At 42.8% G+C, this 20,812-nt stretch overlaps 1 protein-coding gene across 2 annotated transcripts in view; it reads right to left on the bottom strand.

Annotated features, from left to right (window-relative positions):
* Positions 1 to 410: 410 nt before the first annotated feature.
* The window catches only part of LOC141110570 (basal cell adhesion molecule-like), a 79,070-nt gene continuing 58,668 nt past the window's right edge, over positions 411 to 20,812 (bottom strand). Inside the window, exons 4-8 of one of the 2 annotated variants that reach the window (XM_073601980.1) lie at positions 17,957 to 18,099; positions 16,373 to 16,544; positions 13,123 to 13,282; positions 11,626 to 11,728; positions 411 to 6,617 (exon numbers count right to left, since the gene is read on the bottom strand). In XM_073601980.1, coding sequence (XP_073458081.1) covers positions 11,638 to 11,728; positions 13,123 to 13,282; positions 16,373 to 16,544; positions 17,957 to 18,099 — 566 coding nt within the window. In that variant the 3' untranslated portion in view covers positions 411 to 6,617; positions 11,626 to 11,637. The remainder of the gene's footprint in view (positions 6,618 to 11,625; positions 11,729 to 13,122; positions 13,283 to 16,372; positions 16,545 to 17,956; positions 18,100 to 20,812) is intronic. The other variant, XM_073601982.1, reaches the window with a different exon arrangement.

The raw sequence follows: 20,812 nt of genomic DNA, 5'->3' as shown, positions 1-20,812 counted from the left end.
ATGGTTGTCCAACTTTCGGCCAACAAATGTTGGGTGTCAGGCTAGAAAATTTTCGGTGGACAACGGTCTGTTGTTGGATTTTCGTATGGTCAGTACACAAGTCTGTCACACAAAAGTCGAAAGTACAAACAAACACGCATGCTTGGAATCAATGCTCACCAAACACAAAATTAGAAGAAGGGGCCCAAAGGGTGGCGCAGGAGAGCTGAAATTTCTTGTAGTACGTCACTATGTTCGTGTTTGTTGGCTGACAATTGTGTACAGTTAGTATGCAAGACAAGTTCCTGCCACACGCCCGTTGGAAAAAAAATCAGACGCTCGGTTGGCCAACAATCAGATCGTGTGTACGAGGCTTTAGCCTTGTTCTACAGGTCATGTACAGGTTGTCTTATAATAAGCAGGCTTAAATGTCCATTTTCACATTTATTAAGAAAACAACATTTCCCACAAATCAATATGGATAAGAAGTGATCAGTACATTCAGTTCTTTCATTAAGCTTCTGTTGGGATTGCCAAACAAAGCAACGTGACTTAAAAAGCAAGCAAACATACAGTCAAAATTACAATGGTAGCATATGATCAAAGAGATAAAACCATATTACATAAACTGAACTCAATGTTTTTTCTTTATATGATTTTGTGTAAAATATAATGAATCTTATACATAAAGCCAAAACACTTAAAGCAAAGTAGCTGCCTGCCAACAAGAGAAGTTTATTTATTTTTTTTTTTTTTTTTACCAGAACCAGCGGCGTTGGGTGACCTCTTGTATTTTGTATTTTTGCTAGTGCTGTTCAATTGACAGGTTACAATCAGCATTTCTAAACTTTTTTTTTCCCTAGAAGAACCCTTGAAATATTTGTTGGGTCTCGAGGAACCACTCCTAACACCTATTCATCAGGGGTTACTGGAAAAAAAAATGTCCCTTTCATTGTTGGTCAGTGGGAAAAATGAGCCTTACAATGATGGCCGGAGGGAAAAATGTCAACCATACAAATTCCAAAAAAAAAAAATGGTGTCATGTTGCTAATGCTGCCAAGTGGTGTTGGCCCTGGAACTATGTAGGAACCATCAACTGAGATCAATCAGCCACAGCTGAAGGAGCCCCTCAGCAATCTCTGGAGGGACCCTGGTTGAGAATGGCCGGATTAAATCCTTGTGGGGTTTGCCTAAGCTCATTAAATGGGTTGCAATATTTCAATATCTGTCAAATGAATAAAGTAAACCCTCTCATAAAGGTAAAACAGGTTGTGATCAAAGCAGCCACTCTAACTCCCCCTACTGTACTAGTACTGGAGCAGTCAACCTGAACCTACCCGAGCTTCACTTAATGTGACATCACAACCATCCAGTATGCAGCCCTAGGGAGAAACAGCAGCTTCCACGTATCTCTTTTGAAACAATTCTGTAACTATCTAGAAAAAAAACTGAAAAAGAAGCTACCTACCAATGACAATTCTTATTACCCATCTCTGTGGTGGGTGTCAAGCCTGATCTCCACTATCTTCTGGAGCAGGGAGGGCCATACTGTGGCCAGCGGGACTGGAAACTTTCCTTATATCAGTGGGAGTAAACATCACCACATTTGGTATTATGGGGAGGAATAATGCCCCATTGTTGGCATCAATGGGATAAATGGTGCCCGATTGTTGGTGTCAGATGGCAGAATAGCGTCTCCTATCAGTGGGAGAAATAGTGCCCCAGGCACAGGATAATGGCAAGCAAAGAGCCGCAGTTTGGAGACCATTATTCTAGGGCTCTGACTGCCAAAGAGTCTTCAGCATCCAACACATTAAGGCGTGTTGGATGCCTATTCACCCCCTTAATTCTTTGACTTCATCTACGCCCCCACCCCCCAAGCCACTACTGTGTCCTGTAGTGAGGTAGGGGCCAGCAGATGGGACCATGGCACATGGTGGGGTAGAAAGGATCCTGGCACACCCAGAAGTGCCAGATGTTGAAGATTCTGCTGAAGGCCACAGCCCAAGATTAAAGCTGGGATCAAGAGGTAAGAATTAGAAGACATCTTTTACAGGGAGCTTTGATTTCAATGTTATTGGATAGTATAAGGGTTCCTTTAAAGCATTGTTTTACAACTCCAAGTCCTTGAGAACCCTTCACATGTCATGTTTTCTTTGTTACTGGTGCACCTAGATGGCACTGGATCGATTTATATGCCCACTGAAGCAAAGCCTACAAATATAACAGGTTTTGGGTTCTTGAGGGCTGCAGTTGGAAGGTTGGGAAAGGTAATAACTGACTTTATAGTTAGCATTACCTGTCTTGTTCCCTTATACCTGCACAGTATTTTTAAGTATCCTTTGTGCCTTAAAGAAAAATGTTTTTTTTTTTTTTGCTCACCCAAGACCTTTAACTCCATGAAATTCACAGAACTACCAATTTACCCATTTGGCTGAAAATACTGCTGTGGTCCCTCAGAGTGGCTGGCAAGGTGACCCCCAAGTTTTGGTCATGTTATCTCTGCTGAAGGCTAAAATCATAGTTGAGCAAAGGCATGGACTAGCAGTTTTTGCCTGAAGATAAGCCAAAGATCAAATAAGCAACGCCTAGGCATCTGGCCATGCAGCTGGCCTCTGTGAAAGCCTAAAGCACTGTTTTCTGGCAGAAGGCAGTTTGAGGTCTTCTTCAAACAAAGGATTCAAAAAAGATTTTTTTTTACTTAAGGTCCACTTTAAGGGAAGTAAAATATAATAATTACTATTGGCAAAGTTGGTGACATTTGTTAGGATGGGTCAAGCACAAGGTATTTCTGACTGTTATGGTACAAATGTATTAGTACCAATACTTGTTAGTGGCTTAGACTCATCTCTTCCAGACTCTGGTCATAGAGTTCTACTGCAGCAGACAGCTAGTGTATGTCCTATGCCAGGACAACTAAAAAACAATCAAGCCTTTTTAAGAACTGTTTGCAAAGCATCAATTCCTAAACAAATGCCCATTACAGAAGCTGGCAACTCAGGGCAAGACAGATATTCTCATCACTGGTATCTACATCACCTGGAAAATGAAACTTTTTTGTGGTATGTATGCATTTAGAAACTCCAAGTGAACTCTCACGTTCCTTCTTGGGCTTTAACTGGTAACAGGACAAAAGAAGGATTTGTCTTAATATCAAGGAGGCAACCTTGAAACAACAACACGTCCAAGAAGACCCAGATTAGGGAACAACTAGAGTGCTCCAAAAACTCCCCCCCCCATGGGCAGACGTGGCGACACACAACAGGACCAAACTGCAAGTGGTATGCTAAAAAAACAAATCCAAAAGATGGTCACCATTATCGGACTCTCCCCAGATCCATATACAAGTTATCCTGCTAAATGGGGGCTTACACAACCCATATCAAAGAGAGTGAGTCTTCTTATAATAAAAGTGCCCACAGAGAACCACCATAAAAGAACAGAACATCACAGTACAATGTTTGTCACCAATCCAAGGGCCATCAAACGAGACTCGCTCTGCCGTATACCACATTCAAGGGACATCCACCGAATGCTGAGGTGACTGCATACAACCACATATGTTCAAACTGAAGCAGCACAGACCCGGGTGTGTACATTGATATCAGGAACACCATTTTTAAAGTAGGAGGGGAAAAGCTTCCCAAGTGGTCAAGAGTGGAGCCAGGAAATGTAGTGGGAGACCTCCTATCTGAAACCCCTAAGAAATAGAAGATGAGACACACTTTAAATAATGCAGCAAATACAATCCAATTTATGCTCGTCTGATACACTTCAGAACATCTACAATCCAACAGATTAACGTTATCTGAAGCCGGAATCTCCGATTAACAAAATAGTTCTGCTCTTTAAGGCCCGTTGCCTGTAACATGGCAAGTGGTATTAATAGATCACAACGCTTTCTATGTCTGCCAAACACTCCATATTTATCATCTGCTGTTAAAAGAAACGGGCCAAGCTGTTCCAGTGTGCTTTTTTTACACTGACATATTAGTGAGACAAAGGCTGCTATTCCTTATGTCACAGACAGGAGTGGAAGATAGCGGCTCGGGGAGAGCGTGCACACAGCTATTTAATAATGCAAATCTCAACAGCACAACAGAAAGCGCTCTTAAATCTTTGCTACCCAGGCTACCGCTTTCATCGCTGGCCTTTGAAGTTGGCATAGTGAAAACAGCAATTATCAAGCTATTACACCTGCCTTAAAATAGACGTGTCACTACATGGGAGACCAAAATGCTGGAAAGGAGGACTGTGGGGGTAAAAAAAGAAAAAAAAACTTTTTTTTTCTCTATAAAACTGAATTGTGTCTAAGCAGTACCCTGAATAGGTGAATGTGCATAGGCACTCCTAAGCCTGCTGTAGCGGTATATCTGCAGTGTGAGATCTAAGGCACTGTTGCCCCTGACTGCTAGTCTCAAGAGATTTAGAGTAAGATTTGGTGGTGTCACTACTCTATTATTCTTGCTGGAGGCTTTGACTTGAGAATGCAAAGACCTACCTCTACTAAGATGGACACCTCTACACAGAGACACAGTCTGGACCAAGATGCAGTAAATCAGTAAGCTGCTGGCAGACCATAGGCAAAACTGGCCACTAGTCTTTTGCCCTCTGCTTCACTTTTTTGGCAGACCATAGGCAAAACTGGTCTTTTGCCCTTTGCTTCACTTTTTTGGCAGACCATGGGCAAAACTGGTCTTTTGCCCTCTGCTTCACTTTTTTGGGCACATCGGTCGGAGTTTAGCTCCTTTTTAAGCTCTGTTTAATCTTGCTTTCATGCTAGGGGAGTAAAATGATATTAAACCCTCAGTTTTTATGCACTTTCAGCAGCTTGCAGTTTCTTTATCCTTTGATCCTGACCTTTGTTCCTTTTTAAGCTGGTGCCATGAATGCTGGCCCAGGTTTCCTGTCTCAGGATGGCTCCTTTCTCTTGCAGTATCCTATAGAGCAGTGATGGCGAACCTTGGCACCCCAGATGTTTTGGAACTACATTTTTCCATGATGCTCAACTATACTGCAGTGTAGTGGAGCATCATGGGAAATGTAGTTCCAAAACATCTGGGGTGCCAAGGTTCACCATCACTGCTATAGAGCCACCCTATCCATGTAGGGGCTAGAGCTGTATTTCCCTGCACCACGTGTGCATCAATAGAAACATACAGACCCTTAGTCTAAGATGGCAAGGCACTTCCCTCCTCCTCCCTTCTTCAATCAGACTGCACTGTCCACTGTTAAATCTTTCCAGTTAAAACCAGAAGTTCAGGGAAGCGGCACTGGGAGGGCCAGTAACACTGAACATTGTAAACTGCACATGCTGGGGTATTTTTACCAAATAGTTTATTGGGGAATGTTTATTTTGTTGTGCACTGAAAAACCCTGATGATTTACTAATACTTTAAAGGAGTTGTAAAGGCAGAAGGATTTTTTTATCTTTCTATGCCTTAAGACAAAAGACCTACCTGAGCCCCATTTCTCTCTAACGATGTCCACGAGTGTCTTAGGCGTCCAGGACTCTCCTCCTGATTGGCTGAGACACAGAATTGGCTCCCGCGGCTGTCGATCAAAGTGAGTGAGCCCTTTAGAAAAGAGAGGGGGTGGGGCCGGGTCAGGGCTCTGTGTCTGAATGGACACGCGGAGCTGTGCCTCGGCTCAGGTGCCCCCATAGCAAGCTGTGGGGGCACTCGACAGGAGGGAGAGGCCAGGAGCAGCAAAGAGGGACCCGAGAAGAGGAGGATCCAGGATGCTCTGTGCAAAACCAACTGCACAGAGCAGGTAAGTATAACATGGTTGTTATTTTTTTTTTTTTTTAAAGAAAAAAAAAAAAGGAGACTTTGCAATCACTTTAATTACAGCTTGTTAGAAATATGGAAATATTTCAATGTTCGTAGACTGGCCACATTTTCAATTTTAGGTCCCTTTGTCTGGAATTAAATGTTGGTTTCAGATGGTATTAGAAGGTTAATTATTGGAGTACTATAATCCTTTTCTGGAATTATGTAAGTCCAGCTTTCAGCAGCTGCAATGTTGCCCATTTAATTAATTCCAGTCAATGCAGCCCATTAATTTAGGTTTGACATTCCTGTCCTAAATCAACAAAAACACCACTAATTGCACTTATCTCATAGTATGTGGAAACGGCTATGAGCAACTTTTAAAATTTAAAAGAAAAAAAAAACATTGAAAAAGCATCCCTGTATTGTTCTGTTCTCCTATCCAGCATTGTGCCTCTTCTGATAGGACAAGAACATTCCAGTGTACACCCATTTCCCATAAAATGTAGGTAGCCCGGGCCCCCAAAAGTTTTAAAAATGCATCAGGCTGCGGCTAAAATGACTAAAGTAGCTCAAACTGCAGTGATGTGGTGGGTTCACTGCTGGCTCAGCTAACAAAACAGTTCCATCATCTAGAAAAGAGTGACAGGTACACTTTAAAGAAAAAAGAAATTCTTAACAATTCTTAACAATTAAAATGATTTATGTTCACCCCCAAAACCAATTAATAACCTCTTAATCAAAGCGCTAAGCAGTATTTGTCTCTGATCTTTGGAGCGTAACGTTCTTTGAATTCCCGTCATCAGATTCAGAAAGCAGGATGTGATATTTGGCGGAGGACGGTTTGGTTCTGTGCAGCACGTGAGCCTGAATAGGAGACAGAAGAGTGACAGATCAGATCACAGTCTTAGGCTGGCTGGAGAAAGATCACAGATGTACGGCAAAGCCAGTGCTAAGATCAGCTAGAATACGACTTCCTTCCTACATCAAGTCTGGATTTCCAAAGGCTAGACATTCCTTCTGCAATTCTTTGACATCTTTTTTAACAAGCTGACCAATGTATAGAGGGCAGCCCTGTGCAAATTTCTACATAACTAAAAAAGAAAGAAAAAATAAGCAGCACAATGAACGTTTAATGTAGGTAGATATGACAAGACCCATGTAGTCTTCTTCTGACCATCCATGATGGGCATACATCACCTCGCATTGACTTTGTATACAGAAACAGTCATTAGAGGCTCTCCACCTCTCTGCTAACTTTTACAGCTTCTGTACCCACTATGTGACCAATATTCCTATATTATACAAAGTCGTGCGTGGTCTGTTTTGTGGCCTTATTCTTGTGATCCCCGTGGCCCATAGGTTCTTTGCCGGCTCTCCCCGTTTTGTCATTGAAGGATGTGTTTCATGATTTTATACATAAGTTCTATCATGGATATTCTGACAGTATACCGTACCACATTGTAATAGCAGGCCCTCCAGCTGTTTTGAAACTATGAGACATTGCAAGACCCTGACAATCACAGGCATGACTCCTAGAGGCAGAGGCATGATGGGATTTGTAGTTTCACCACAGCTTGAGGGCCGAGGTTGCCCACCCCTGTAATACAGTATAGTTCCTTTCTGTGGCATATACCCCTGAAGAAGAGCAGAGATATTCTGTTCTCTAAACGTGTTGGATATCTACATTTTGGGAACCATCTCAAGTTGTGACCCACATTTGGTGGAAATATTGCATATCTAACATAAACTATGTAAAGCCTTTGTATCTATGCCACAAAACACTATATTACCAAAAGTATTGGGACACCTGCCTTTACACGCACATAAACTTTAATGGCATCCCAGTCTTGACCCGTAGGGTCCAATATTGAGTTGGCCCACCCTTGCAGCTATAACAGCTTCAACTCTTCTGGGAAGGCTGTCCACAAGGTTTAGATGCAAGTCTATGGGAATGTTTCACCATTCTTCCAGAAGCACATTTGTGAGGTCAGGCACTGATGTTGGACAAGAAGGCCTGGCTCGCAGTCTCCGCTCTAATTCATTCCAAAGGTGTTCTATCAGGTTGAGGTCAGGAGTCGGTGCAAGCCAGTCAAGTTCCTCTACCCCAAACTCACTCATCAATGTCTTTAAGGACCTTGCTTTGTGCACTGGTGTGCAGTCATGTTGGAACAGGAAGGGGCCATCCCCAAACTGTTCCCACAAAGTTGGGAGCGTGATATTGTCCAAAATGTCTTGGCATGCTGACGTCTTAAGAGTTCCCTTCAGTGGAAGGGGCCAAGTCCAAACCCTGAAAAACAACCCCGCACCATAATCCCCCCTCCACCAAATGATTTGGACCAGTGCACAAAGCAAGGTCCATAAAGACATGGATGAGCGAGTTTGGGGTGGAGGAACTTGACTGGCCTGCACAGAGTCCTGACCTCAACCTGATAGAATACCTTTGGGATGAATTAGAGTGGAGACTGCAAGTCAGGCCTTCTCGTCTAACATCAGTGCCTGACCCGACAAATGCGCTTTTGGAAGAATGGTCAAAGGGTGGGCCAACTCAATATTGAACCCTATGGACTAAGACTGGGATAACATTCAAATTTATGTGCATATAAAGGCAGGCGTTCCAACACTTTTGGTAATACAGTGTGTGTCGTACACAAGGCCCGTGGGCCGAATCCAGCCCACCAGTCCTTCTCATGTGGCCCTCTTACCCAGTTTTAAAGCCAGAGGCTGAACCACCTACACAGGGAGGTACTAGAGTTGGGCCAGGTAAGAGAGAGAGATGCGAGGAAGAACTCCTGAACCCAGCACTTTGCACATAGCGCACCCCTAAACCCTGCACTCTATACATAGTGCCTCCCTGAATTCTGTTCTGTATAGGACACCCCTGGAACTGCACTGTGTAGTGTACATAACGCACTCCTGAACCCTGCACTTTGTACATAGAACACCCCAGATACAACTGTTCCTTTGATGGCAACCATACTGCTGATGCGGCCCGCCATGAAACGGAGTTCGATTCCCCCTTCAGACACTCCTAGATTCTATGCTATTTAATGTTTTTATCTTGAATGTTTTTTGTCAATAATAAAGCTTTTGTTACTTTTAAAATACATGACACCATTTTGAGTGCTATATTTTTGCACATAACCCTGTTGCCATTAAAGCCCCACTTATGAGGGTTCCTTTTCATTGTTTGACCCATGTTAAGGTCCATTTACGAGCTGGTTAAAAAAAAAAAACCTTCAATGTATTTTCAGGCTATTTTCACACGGGCGATTAGTACGCCCTGCGAATTCCAGCGGCAAGAGTCTGCGGATTGCAGTGGCAGCAATGACAGGTGTGTGCGACAAGATTTTAGGTTCACGTACACTTTAAAATGATGCTAAACACACCCGGTTTGTCCCTTCTCTTTCTGTATATGGATGATAGCACTGTAATTTTTTTTATTAAAAAAAAAACAAAAAAAATCTAAGTACCTTTTTCCTAATCAATATTACAGCTGTCACATGACCCAGCTCTCTCCCAGCCTGACTGCAGGGAAACATAAGCAGGAGGAGCTTCTAGTCCTCTGCTACTGGTCGCATGTTCAAAACAAAAAACAACAGCCTTTGGAATACAGAGTTAAAATACATAATTAATATCAATTAATTTAAATTGTCATACAAATATATATTTGAAATCAAATTTTTATTATTTTTTGGCAATAACATGGCGTGGTCGGATTTCTGCCAGTCACAGGCTGTGTCACGGCCCTCCAGCCTGTGTCTTTGAATAGGAGGAAGGTGAAGCCTCCATTATTCTACACGTAATATTCCGCCCCCCATTGTGTTTGGCTGGTTAGTGGGCATGGAGGAGTGGGCTGTCAATAACCACTGTTTTATATGCCCACATGTGTAACTCTATAGTCACATGGGCTGCTCAGATGTGATAGGGAGGAAATGCTCAGAATAGAAACTCACTGAAAACTGAGCATGTGCAGAGTTGCCACCACAGCTGCAAAATTCCCAATTGGGGACATGGACAGAAGGGGGAGATAGAGAACAGCAGGATCAACAATGGTTTTTGCAGAATACAGAAAACAAATCTCATAGTGACTGAGTGAGTATGAACAGCATGTAATACACCGTTTTTTTATGATTTAGTGACACTTTAACACAGCTGTTTTACAAAAGTAAATTTACTTATTATTTAATATGTAACTAAACCGTTCTATCCTGTACAGCCAAAGAAGCTGCCATCTTAGCCACTGTTTGATCTGCAGTTGCCGTGGTGCTGCATTTGTGATCAGTTAGGACAACAGCCATTGAATGGTTTGACAGTTCAGAATAGAATACGAGTAACCGGGACAGTTATCATTCCTGGCATGCCTTGAATGTAACGGTTTTAGGAATACCTAAACCTGCCCGATGCCCCTGGAAGCTGCAAATCACTGTAGTAGGCATTGCTACTCCAGTGATCTATGCTAGCTTCCAGGCTGCATACTAAACACAAGAGGTTGACTGCTCAGCCGTTATGAATAGATATTACAAGTTATTTGTATATAGACAGAAATATGTAGAGCCTATAGGACCTAATGTTTGTGAACATTTGATCATCACCTCGTGACCGAGCAGGTTGGACATCCCATTCCAAAACCATGGCCATTAATAAAGCGGAGCTCTACCCAAAAGGGGAAGCTCCCCTTGTTGGCTTCCCCCCCCCCCTCCGCTGCCACATTTGGCACCTTTCGGGGGAAGGGGGAGTGGGTACCTGTTTTTGACAGGGACCTGTCCCCATTTCCTGGTGGGGACAGGTACGCTGCGGTGAGGTCCCCCGGTAGTTCGGCCCCTCCTCCCCCTTCCACCACCGTTGGGTTTTTCAGAAAGCGCAGCACGCTTCGCCCATGCGCAGTAGGGAACCGGCTGTGAACTTGCAGGGCTTCACTGCCGGTTTCCCTTGCAAGGATTGGTGGTGACAGCACTCGAGAGCCAACTGAAAAATCGGCTGGGGTGCCAACATTGTGGGATCCCTGGACAGGCAAGTGTCTTAATATTAAAAGTCAGCTGCTACAGTATTTGTAGCTGCTGGCTATACTTTTTTTTTGGGGGGGGGTGCTGGAGCTCCTCTTAAGGAGTCCCCCAAATTTTGTGGCTATAACAGCCTCCACTACTCCAAGAAGGCTTTCCATAAGATTATGGAGTGTCTCTGTGAGTGTCTCTTGTGCCTATTCAGCCCATAAAAAGCTTTTGTAAGGTCAAGTACTAATGTTGGAAGAGAAGACTGGCTGGTCGTCCCACAGGTGTTCAGAAGGGTTGAAGTCAGGGCTCTGTGCAGGCCAATCAGTTCCTCCATTTGATGGTTTGACACCCAATAGCTGCAAAAGTGGCCCAACTCCATAGTAATGGCCATGGTTTTGGAATAGGATGTCCAACAAACTCATATAGTTGTGATGGTCAGGCTTCTGCAAACCTTTGGCCATATAGCGTAACCATTGAAGCGCTTCAGACTCTGAAAAGTAATATGAAATTAAAGATCAAACATGGACTGTAGGATGTGGGTGAAGCTGGGAAATCAGATGCAGAGACATCTTCATAAACAGCACCCTTTAAATTTAGACGAGATTCACTTGTACCGATCACCTTGATCTCCTACAGACACTCTGCATGGAATCACTGTTGTAGCCAAGAGAGCTCAACAGGCTAAACGCTTAAAATAAACATTTTCCATTATTTATGTTTAGCTTACTTAATATAATTAATAGATGTTGTCTTTGATATTTGGATTTATTGAATGTTTAATTATTTAACATGCTTTATCTCGTGCAATGTAGGAAGGATCCATATAAATATTATATCAAGCGGAAAAACAGAATTAAACCGATTAGTGCTAAGAAACTGACCAGCTCCGGCGATCACATGACCAGTGGCTGGGTGTCTGAGGCGGTGCTGCTCACAGACTGCAGGCTGCCCTTGTAGATAGGAGTCCTCTTCTCTGCTTCGATCCTGTAAAACGAATTAAAAAAAAAAGAGAAAGAGTGGGTTATCGTCAATGCATGCTGAGTTGGGACAAAGAGCCCTGGAGGAACCAGAAGCTCGGCAGATCCTACTACTGTTCGCTGAAGACATTCTGGGACTGGTGGTTAATTCAGGCCTAAACAAAGAGCCCCTGTTGTCTTAAAGAAAACAAAAAAATTGGCATTTCCCTTTAGGTTTTCTTTAAAGATTAAGGTTTTAGGGCGTTTCAGAAGAAAATCATGCCGCATTCCATGGGTTAATCTGCTACCATTACCAGGCAAGCACTCAAGGACTAGAGTGGGTATGGTACTTGGTGTTCTTCAATGGGAGAAAACAAAAAAAAAAATGGCATTTCCCTTTAGATTTGCTTTGAAGATAAAGGTTTTAGGGTGCTTTAGAGGGAAATCATGGTGCATTCTATAGGCTAAATGGCTACTATCACTAGGCAAGCACTCAAGGACTAGAGTGGGTACTGTACTTGGCATTCTTCAATGGGAGAAAACAAAAAAAGTTGGCATTTCCCTTTAGGTTTGCTTTAAAGATATAGGATTTAGGGTGCTTTGGAAGGAAATCGTGATGCATTCTATAGGCTAAATGGCTACTATCACTAGGCAAGCACTCAAGGACTAGCGTGAGTACTGAACTTGGCGTTCTTCAATGGGAGAAAACAAAAAAAGTTGGCATTTCCCTTTAGATTTGCTTTGAAGATAAAGGTTTTAGGATGCTTTAGAAGGAAATCATGGTGAATTCTATAGGCTAAATGGCTACTATCACCAGGCAAATCACTCAAGGACTAGAGTGGGTACTGAACTTGGCGTTCTTCAATGGAAGAAAACAAAAAAACTTGGCATTTCCCTTTAGGTTTGTTTTAAAGAAAAGGGTTTTAGGGTGCTTTGGAAGGAAATCGTGATGCATTCTATAGGCTAAATGGCTACTATCACTAAGCAAGCAGGCAAGGATTAGAGTGGGTACCATACCTAGCCTTTGTCAAAAGGAGAAAACAAAAAAAACTGGCATTTCCCTTTAGGTTTTCTTTAAGGATGAAAGTTTTAGGGGGCTTTAGAAGAAAATCATGGTGCATTCCATAGGCTAATCTGCTACTATCACCAGACAAGCATTAAGGAATAAAGTGGGTACCATATGTAGCCTTCATCAATGGGAAAACTAACTACACCATGAATCAGAATTATGGCCATTGTTAAAGTACAGGTGCTCTTTATCCCTTGCACTATTTTTTCTAAATATCCAAACTCATCCAAGACCTTTGTGAGAGGTCTACTTTAATATAAATACAAAGTTGAACAGATATAAGGCAGAGGTTGGAGAAAGCAAACACAGAGCCCCCCCTCCAGTCTCTTCCACGCCTCTTTAATCTCACTCACAGGCTGATCTGTGGCTTCTTCAGCTGCTGCTTGCGGTGACGGAGGCAGATGACAAGGAAAGTGGTCAGCAGGATGGCAAGCACTGCTACAGGAAGAACGATGTACAGGAGGATGTCTCCCACTTGCAGGTCAGTATTGAAGTCTGTAAAAGGAAAACAATCTAATATGTTATAAGCATGCAGCGAAATACGGCATTAAAGTACAAGTAAAACCTTTGTTGAAAAAGAAAAAAAAAAATTGAAGTCATTTATAAACATTGCATGAATTCCAGCCAACCTCACTTGCAAGTGGGAGCACTAGGTGGGAGGCTCTGCCTGCTGTGATCACACAATCACTGTCCGCGTTGTACAAAGATAAAAGCAGTAAGCCAGTCACACAAGTAGGAAATTAGATTTCTGGGGACATGGAGAGTGAATACAATTCATCGAGAGGTGCCTTCACCTACTTTCAGATGTTTCTATCCACCACAGATGCAACCTAAAAGCTGTGGTTTGAGTGGGTTTGCCTGTTGGGAGGCCTTGAGTGTCCCCTACAACCTCTGAGGCTACAGTATGTGTCAGCAGCTCTGGGCATCTTTCATTGAGTCTGGTGGCATCTGGGTTTTCAGTTTCACCTATGATATGTGCAGGAGCTTCTCATGAACTCTGATGGCACCCGAGTGCCCAACCACATGCCATGGCCATTACATAGGCAGAATTATTCTCACTGCTGGATTACCTATTAAATTGTCTGTAAACCCAACAATGATCTTCTCTTATTTGCTTCTTTTTAGTCTGTTAAAAATACCATTGACAATGTTTTCTTATATCTGCTCGAGAGGACATTATGACACGATCTCCTGGGGGACCTGAAAAGTTTCATTCTGCATTAATGGACTAAAAAGAGCACGTGTCATAATATGCTCCTGAACAGATATAAGAAAACACCGTCAATGGTATTTTTAACAGACCAAAAGGAAGCAAATAAGAGAAGATCATTGATGGGTTTACAAATAATTTAATGGGTAATCCAGTGGCGAAAATAAGTCTGCCTATGTAATGGCCATGGCATGTGGTTGGGCACTCAGGTGACATCAGAGTTCATGAGAAGCTCCTGCACATATCATAGGTGGAACTGGGAAGCCAGATGTTGGATTGTATAACCCTTCATGGTTACACACAACTATGAGGGAATAACATATGAAGGCGCTTTAACCACTTGCTTACTGGGCACTTAAACCCCCCTCCTATCCAGACCAATTTTCAGCTTTCAGCGCTGTCGCACTTTGAATGACAATTGCGCGGTCATACAACACTGTACCCAAATGAAATTTTTATCATTTTTTTCCCACAAATAGAGCTTTCTTTTGTTGGTATTTGATCACCTTTGCGGTTTTTATTTTTTGTTAAAAAAATTTAAAAAGACGAAATTTAAAAAAAAAAAAAATTTTTTTTTTTTTTTTTTTTTATATTTTGTTATAAAATTTTAAAAAAAGGTAATTTTTGTCCTTCATTGATATACGCTGATGAGGCGGCACTGATGGGCACCGATAGGTGGCTGTGATGGGCACTGATCTGGTACACTGATAGGCAGCACTGCTAGGTGGCACTGATTGGCACCACTGGTGGGCATTGATAGGTGGCACTTGTGGGCATTGATAGGTGGCACTTGTAGGCATTGATAGGTGGCACTGTGGGCACTGTCAGATGTCCCTTGCTGATGAGCCGGTGATCGGCTTTTTTCTCTCCTTGCGCTGTCAGCACGAGGAGAAAAAAAAAAACGATCACAGAGCTTTTGTTTTGATCAAGTGATCAGCTGTCATTGGCTGACAGCTGATCACATGGTAAGGGGCCGGGACCGGCCCCTTACTCGGATCGGTGATCACCCGAGTCTCAGTGATTAGGTGATCACAGCGCGCTCCACACGCGCCCTACAGGGCGCGTGCACAGGGGAGGCTGTCATATGACGGCCTCCCGGGAATTCAGGTCCACGCTGTAGCCGTCATTCGGCTATAGCGCGGATGTCAACTGGTTAAAGAAGAATTTCAGATATGGATATTTTTACATTGTTGCAGTGGACTAATGTAACTTTGCATAAATGATACCTGTGGGATCCCTCTAGAACAGGGTTTCCTCCAGAGATTGCTATGGGTTCCTTAAACAATGAGCAATTTCTGCCTCTCAGATAAGTTCCCACTGACACCACTGATCTTTTTTGCTATCTGTAAGAGGGTAATTCTTCCCAATGATCACAAGTATAAAGAGCATCCTTCCCACTGACCATCACACTATTGTATCATGAGTTGTTGAGTTGTAGATATGCAGGGGTTCCCTGAGACCAGAAAGTTATTTCAAGGGTTCCTCTGTGTTGAAAAGGTTAAAAAAGGCTGCCCTAGAAGCTGAAAACCCCTGTAGTAGACACTGCAACTTCTTTGATCTCCACTAGCTTATAGGTCCCATGCTGAAGAACTGTCTGCTGCATAGTGAACACAAGAAGTCAGCTGCTCCACACGGTAGCCATTCAGAGATTGTTTTGCATTGTTTCAATGAATACAAAGCATTCTTTGATTGGACCAGGTGGAGAGGTGGGTTTCAACATCGTGCTTTCTGCCTTGTCCAATCAGAGAATGCTTTTGATTCATTGGGAAAATGCAAGGCATTCTCTGAATAGCGCTAATGTCCAATGGCCGACCGGGAAGCTAGCAGAGATCAGTGTTGTAGTGGTGTCTACTATAGGGATTTTGAGCTCCTCAACCAAACTATCAACCTTCTTAATATAGAAGAACCTATAAAACAGCTTTCCAGTCTCAGGGAACCCCTGCTAATAAGAATTATATCTACAGCTCATGGTGCATTAGTGTGATGATTACTTGGAAGAATGTTTCTTACATTTGTGATCATCGGAAGAACCCCCTCCCACTTTCCCCATACAGAAAGCTAAAAAGGATCATTGGTGTCAGTAGTCACTAATCTAAAGAGACAGAAATTACTCATTGCTCAAGAAACCCTTGGCAAACTCTGGAGGAACCCTAGGGTTCCATGGAATCCTGGTTGAGAAAGTTCTATAATGATCCCACAGGTACGGTATTAAGCATAGTATCATTGGTACAAGTGGGATCAATGTAAATATATAAATATTCATACCTAGACTTCTTCTTTAATGTTACTATCATAGCTATGTGTTGTGCACTCATGACAAGCTCTGTTCAGAACAAATGAGCCTGGGCTGTATGGCACCAGTCAATAGCTCAATAGAAAGTTGTATTGCTCACCTACAATCCTGAACATATCAGGATCCCTGGGAGTCACGCGGAGCTCAAAGGATCTTGTCTTGACCAGACTGTACATATCTGGATGACGAGCTTGGCACGTGTATGTTCCTTCAGAGCTTTCATCTACATTTTTGATGGTGAGAGTGTCAGAGGGTAAAATCCAGTCACTGTCCTACAAGGAAAAAAAAAAAAGTTATTATACAGCTGCACAGGACCATTATACTGTAGGTATACTCCAGTTAACCCTTTTGCGACCATAGGTAACTGAAATTTAGATGCCCAGACCAAATTTAGCAGCTCAGTGTGCATCTCTTTGACTATAACTCTATAGCTAACCCTATGACGAATTTGCCATTTTGACAGTGTACAAAGTTGCACATTCCTAGGTCTTGGCTACAAAAGGTAATCACAGCTGAATTTCAGGTATGGCGCTGACCAATCCCCTTAAGTTGGCCATATACTGATAGTTTTTTCATTCAGTCTCAGACTGAATGGAAAAAAACTAACCAATCCATCCATTTTATACAGCGAGGATGAACAAATTCCCCACTGCAGCTACGGTGCTTTAACAGCTGGCGGCTGTCAAAATACCCAAACAGCGACTACATCTGATTGGATGCAGCTGCTGTTCGGCTAAAAATTTTCCATTCAGCTTCCATCGAATGATCTACTTTTGTCAAAAAGTTTCTGGAGTGGGGCTGGCAGGGCCACTAACTGAGCGAAATTTTGGCCGCTACCTTGGGAACTGGCTCAAATTCACAAGGTGTGTGGCCAGCCTTAGGCCTGTTCACAATCAACGTTCCAATTTATCTCCAAGGTGTTCAGTAAGGTTGAGGTCAGGGCTTTATGCAAGAAACTCCTGCTCCTTCAAATCAAACTCATCAAACCATGTCTATATGGAACTGGCTTTATGCACTGGGTTAAAGACATGGTAGAACAGTGAAGGACCTTCTCCGAAGTGGTAGAAAAGAGTAAAGTCATGGTGGAACAGAAAAAGGCCTTCACCAAACTGGTACTGGGGTGAACACATGGTGGAACAGAGATGGGCCTTCACCAAACTGGTACAAGGTTGGAAAAGCACAATTGTCTAAAATGTATTTGTATGGTGTAGTACTAACACTTCCCTTCACTGGAAATACCTGAACTCAATTATTTGGAGGGGGGTCCATATACTTGTGGCCATGCCAACAGTGCTGGAGGAGCTCTTTAATAAAAACACTATGAATGAAGCCTCCATTAGTTCAAGGGGCAAAAAAACAAGCATTTAGAATCATAGTTTGACTCTCGGTGGGCCATGAGTCCAATAGCATTTGGTGCATCTTCTTTTCCTGTTGTTAAGCCACCTTGTCCAGCTTAGCAGTAGATGTAGTAGAACATCTTTAGGTACCAGGACAGACAGTTCTCTCTGCAAAATATCTATGGCTCTTCCTTTCTCTTTATACGTAAGTAAAAGTGCAGTTGACAACCAGAAACATCATCTTTGACTTATCCTAATGACCCGATAAACGAAAACTTGTCTGGCTTCTATGGGTGATGCTCATTTTTACTCCTATTTAGAGGCCTGTGCTCATTGCTCTCACTCACCTCCTGGCTCCACTCATAGAATGGCTGGCGGGAAGATGCTGCGGCACACTTCACCTCCACCGTAGAGCCCTGCTCTGCATACAAGACTTCAGACATACTGGTGTACCAGGAGTGCATTTTCTGGAAGTAGATGTCCTGCAGATCTGCAGATTAGAAATAAAACAAATAAATGTAAGACAAGACAAAGCACTAATGGACAATCTGACACATACAGTATCTCAAAAAAGTGAGTACACCCCTCACATTTTTGTAAATATTTTATTATATCTTTTCATGTGACAACACTGAAGAAATTACATTTTGCTACAATGTAAAGTAGTGAGTGTACAGCTTGTATAACAGTGTAAATTTGCTGTCCCCTCAAAATAACTCAACACACAGCCATTAATGTCTAAACCGCTGGCAACAAAAGTGAGTACACCCCTAAGTGAAAATGTCCAAATTGGGCCCAATTAGCCATTTTCCCTCCCCGGTGTCATGTGACTCATTAGTGTTACAAGGTCTCAGGTGTAAATGGGGAGCAGGTGTATTAAATTTGGTGTTATCGCTCACACTCTCCCGTACTTGTCACTGGAGGTTCAACATGGCACCTCATGGTAAAGAACTCTCTGAGGATCTGAAAAAAAAGAATTGTTGCTCTACATAAAGATGGCCTAGACTATAAGAAGATTTCCAAGACCCTGAAACTGAGCTGCAGCACAGTGGCCAAGACCATACATCGGTTTAACAGGACAGGTTCCACTCAGAACAGGCCTCGCCATGGTTGACCAAAGAAGTTGAGTGCATGTGCTCAGCGTCATATCCAGAGGTTGTCTTTGGGAAATAGACATATGAGTGCTGCCAGCATTGCTGCAGTGGTTGAAGGGGTGGGGGGTCAGCCTGTCAGTGCTCAGACCATACGCCACACACTGCATCAAATTGGTCTGCATGGCTGTCCTCCCCGAAGGAAGCCTCTTTTAAAGATGATGCACAAGAAAGCCCGCAAACAGTTTGCTGAAAACAAGACGACTAAAGGCATGGATTACTGGAACAATGCCCTGTGGTCTGATGAGACCAAGATAAACTTATTTGGTTCAGATGATGTCAAGCGTGTGTGGCGGAAACCAGGTGAGGAGTACAAAGACAAGTGTGTCTTGCCTACAGTCAAGCATGGTGGTGGGAGTGTCATGGTCTGGGGCTGCATGAGTGCTGCCGGCACTGGGGAGCTACAGTTCATTGAGGGAACCATGAATGGCAACATGTACTGTGACATACTGAAGCAGAGCATGATCCCCTCCCTTCGGAGACTGAGCAGCAGGGTAGTATTCCAACATGATAACGACCCCAAACACACCTCCAAGACGACCACTGCCTTGCTAAAAAAGTTGAGGGTAAAGGTGATGGACTGGCCAAGCATGTCTCCAGACCTAAACCCTATTGAGCATCTGTGGGACATCCTCAAACAGAAGGAGCAGGAGTGCAAAGTCTCTAACATCCACCAGCTCTGTGATGTCATCATAGAGGAGTGGAAGAGGACTCCAGTGGCAACCTGTGAAGCTCTGGTGAACTCCATGCCCAAGAGGGTTAAGACAGTGCTGGAAAATAATGGTGGCCACACAAAATATTGACACTTTGCGCCCAATTTGGACATTTTCACTTAGGGATGTACTCACTTTTGTTGCCAGCGGTTTAGACATTAATGGCTGTGTGTTGAGTTATTTTGAGGGGACAGAAAATTTACACTGTTATACAAGCTGTACACTCACTACTTTACATTGTAGCAAAGTGTCATTTCTTCAGTGTTGTCACATGAAAAGATAGAATGAAATATTTACAAAAATGTGAGGGGTGTACTCACTTTTACGAGATACTGTAGGAACAAATTCACATTGAAGTCACTTTTATTTATTTTTTTTGCAGTAAAATCAGAGTAGGCCATTTTTAGTACAGGACAGCAATAAAAACTCGGAAACAAGAACGCTGGATAGCCGCACTCCAAATGTTCAAATCCAAATACATCCCCGGATAAGTACCGACCAACACACACCACTAACACGTTTCACATCAATCACGATGCTGACTCATAGTTTATAAAAACTTGTCAGGGATTCTAACCCTCCCAAATGCTAACCAAAGCGAAATAAAAAATGTTGGCTTTTTTGTCATTTCCAGTCGTGAAGTCCAATAAAGCAGACCTAAACTGTATCTGAGCACCTCAAAACTGAAAAGGCTATTTAATTCCCTTTAATATTCAAAGCAAACTCCCCCATCCATGCTTTATTTTGTAGAGAAATCACTCTGAAAAGCACACCCTAACATTTCTAGCAGCGCGCCTATCTTGAGCAAGGGCAGATGATTCATGTAGCATTTACTTCCTGGAATCCATTTGTCCTTAGCTCAGGCATGCAGGCAGGATGGTGTTCTTAACTGAAAAAGCCCCTCCTCCAGATGAAAAGAAAAATGCCCATGAAGACTCCTGGGATGTGTGACATCATTTTGGCCTAGGCCAGAAACCAGGAAGCAACCGAATAAATAAAAAACGAATTAAAACAAGTAAATATAATATACTTTCCTATTTTATAATGCTAGCAGTATAATACCTTCACATAGGTTGGACTTGATGGACTTGTGTCTTTTTTTGATCTCACCTACTATGTAACTATGTAATAATGATTAAATAGGATTCTTGTTGATTGAGAGAGTTTCGTTCCACTTCAAAGCGCCAAATCAGCCATTTTTTTAGGCTAATGTTTGGACAAACTAGGGAAGGGTAAGAAGCTCTGCTGAGTTTTATTTTTGTGCCTGTGTCACAAAAAGGGAGATTTCCACTAACTTCCTGTCCCCGTGTCATGGTGTCCCCAAGACAGGAAGTGAAGA

The sequence above is a fragment of the Aquarana catesbeiana genome, linkage group LG10 (genome assembly GCF_042186555.1).
Source record: "Aquarana catesbeiana isolate 2022-GZ linkage group LG10, ASM4218655v1, whole genome shotgun sequence".
NCBI lineage: Eukaryota > Metazoa > Chordata > Amphibia > Anura > Ranidae > Aquarana > Aquarana catesbeiana.
Note: the sequence above shows the minus strand (reverse complement) of the source record. Positions and strands in the feature narration are given on the sequence as shown.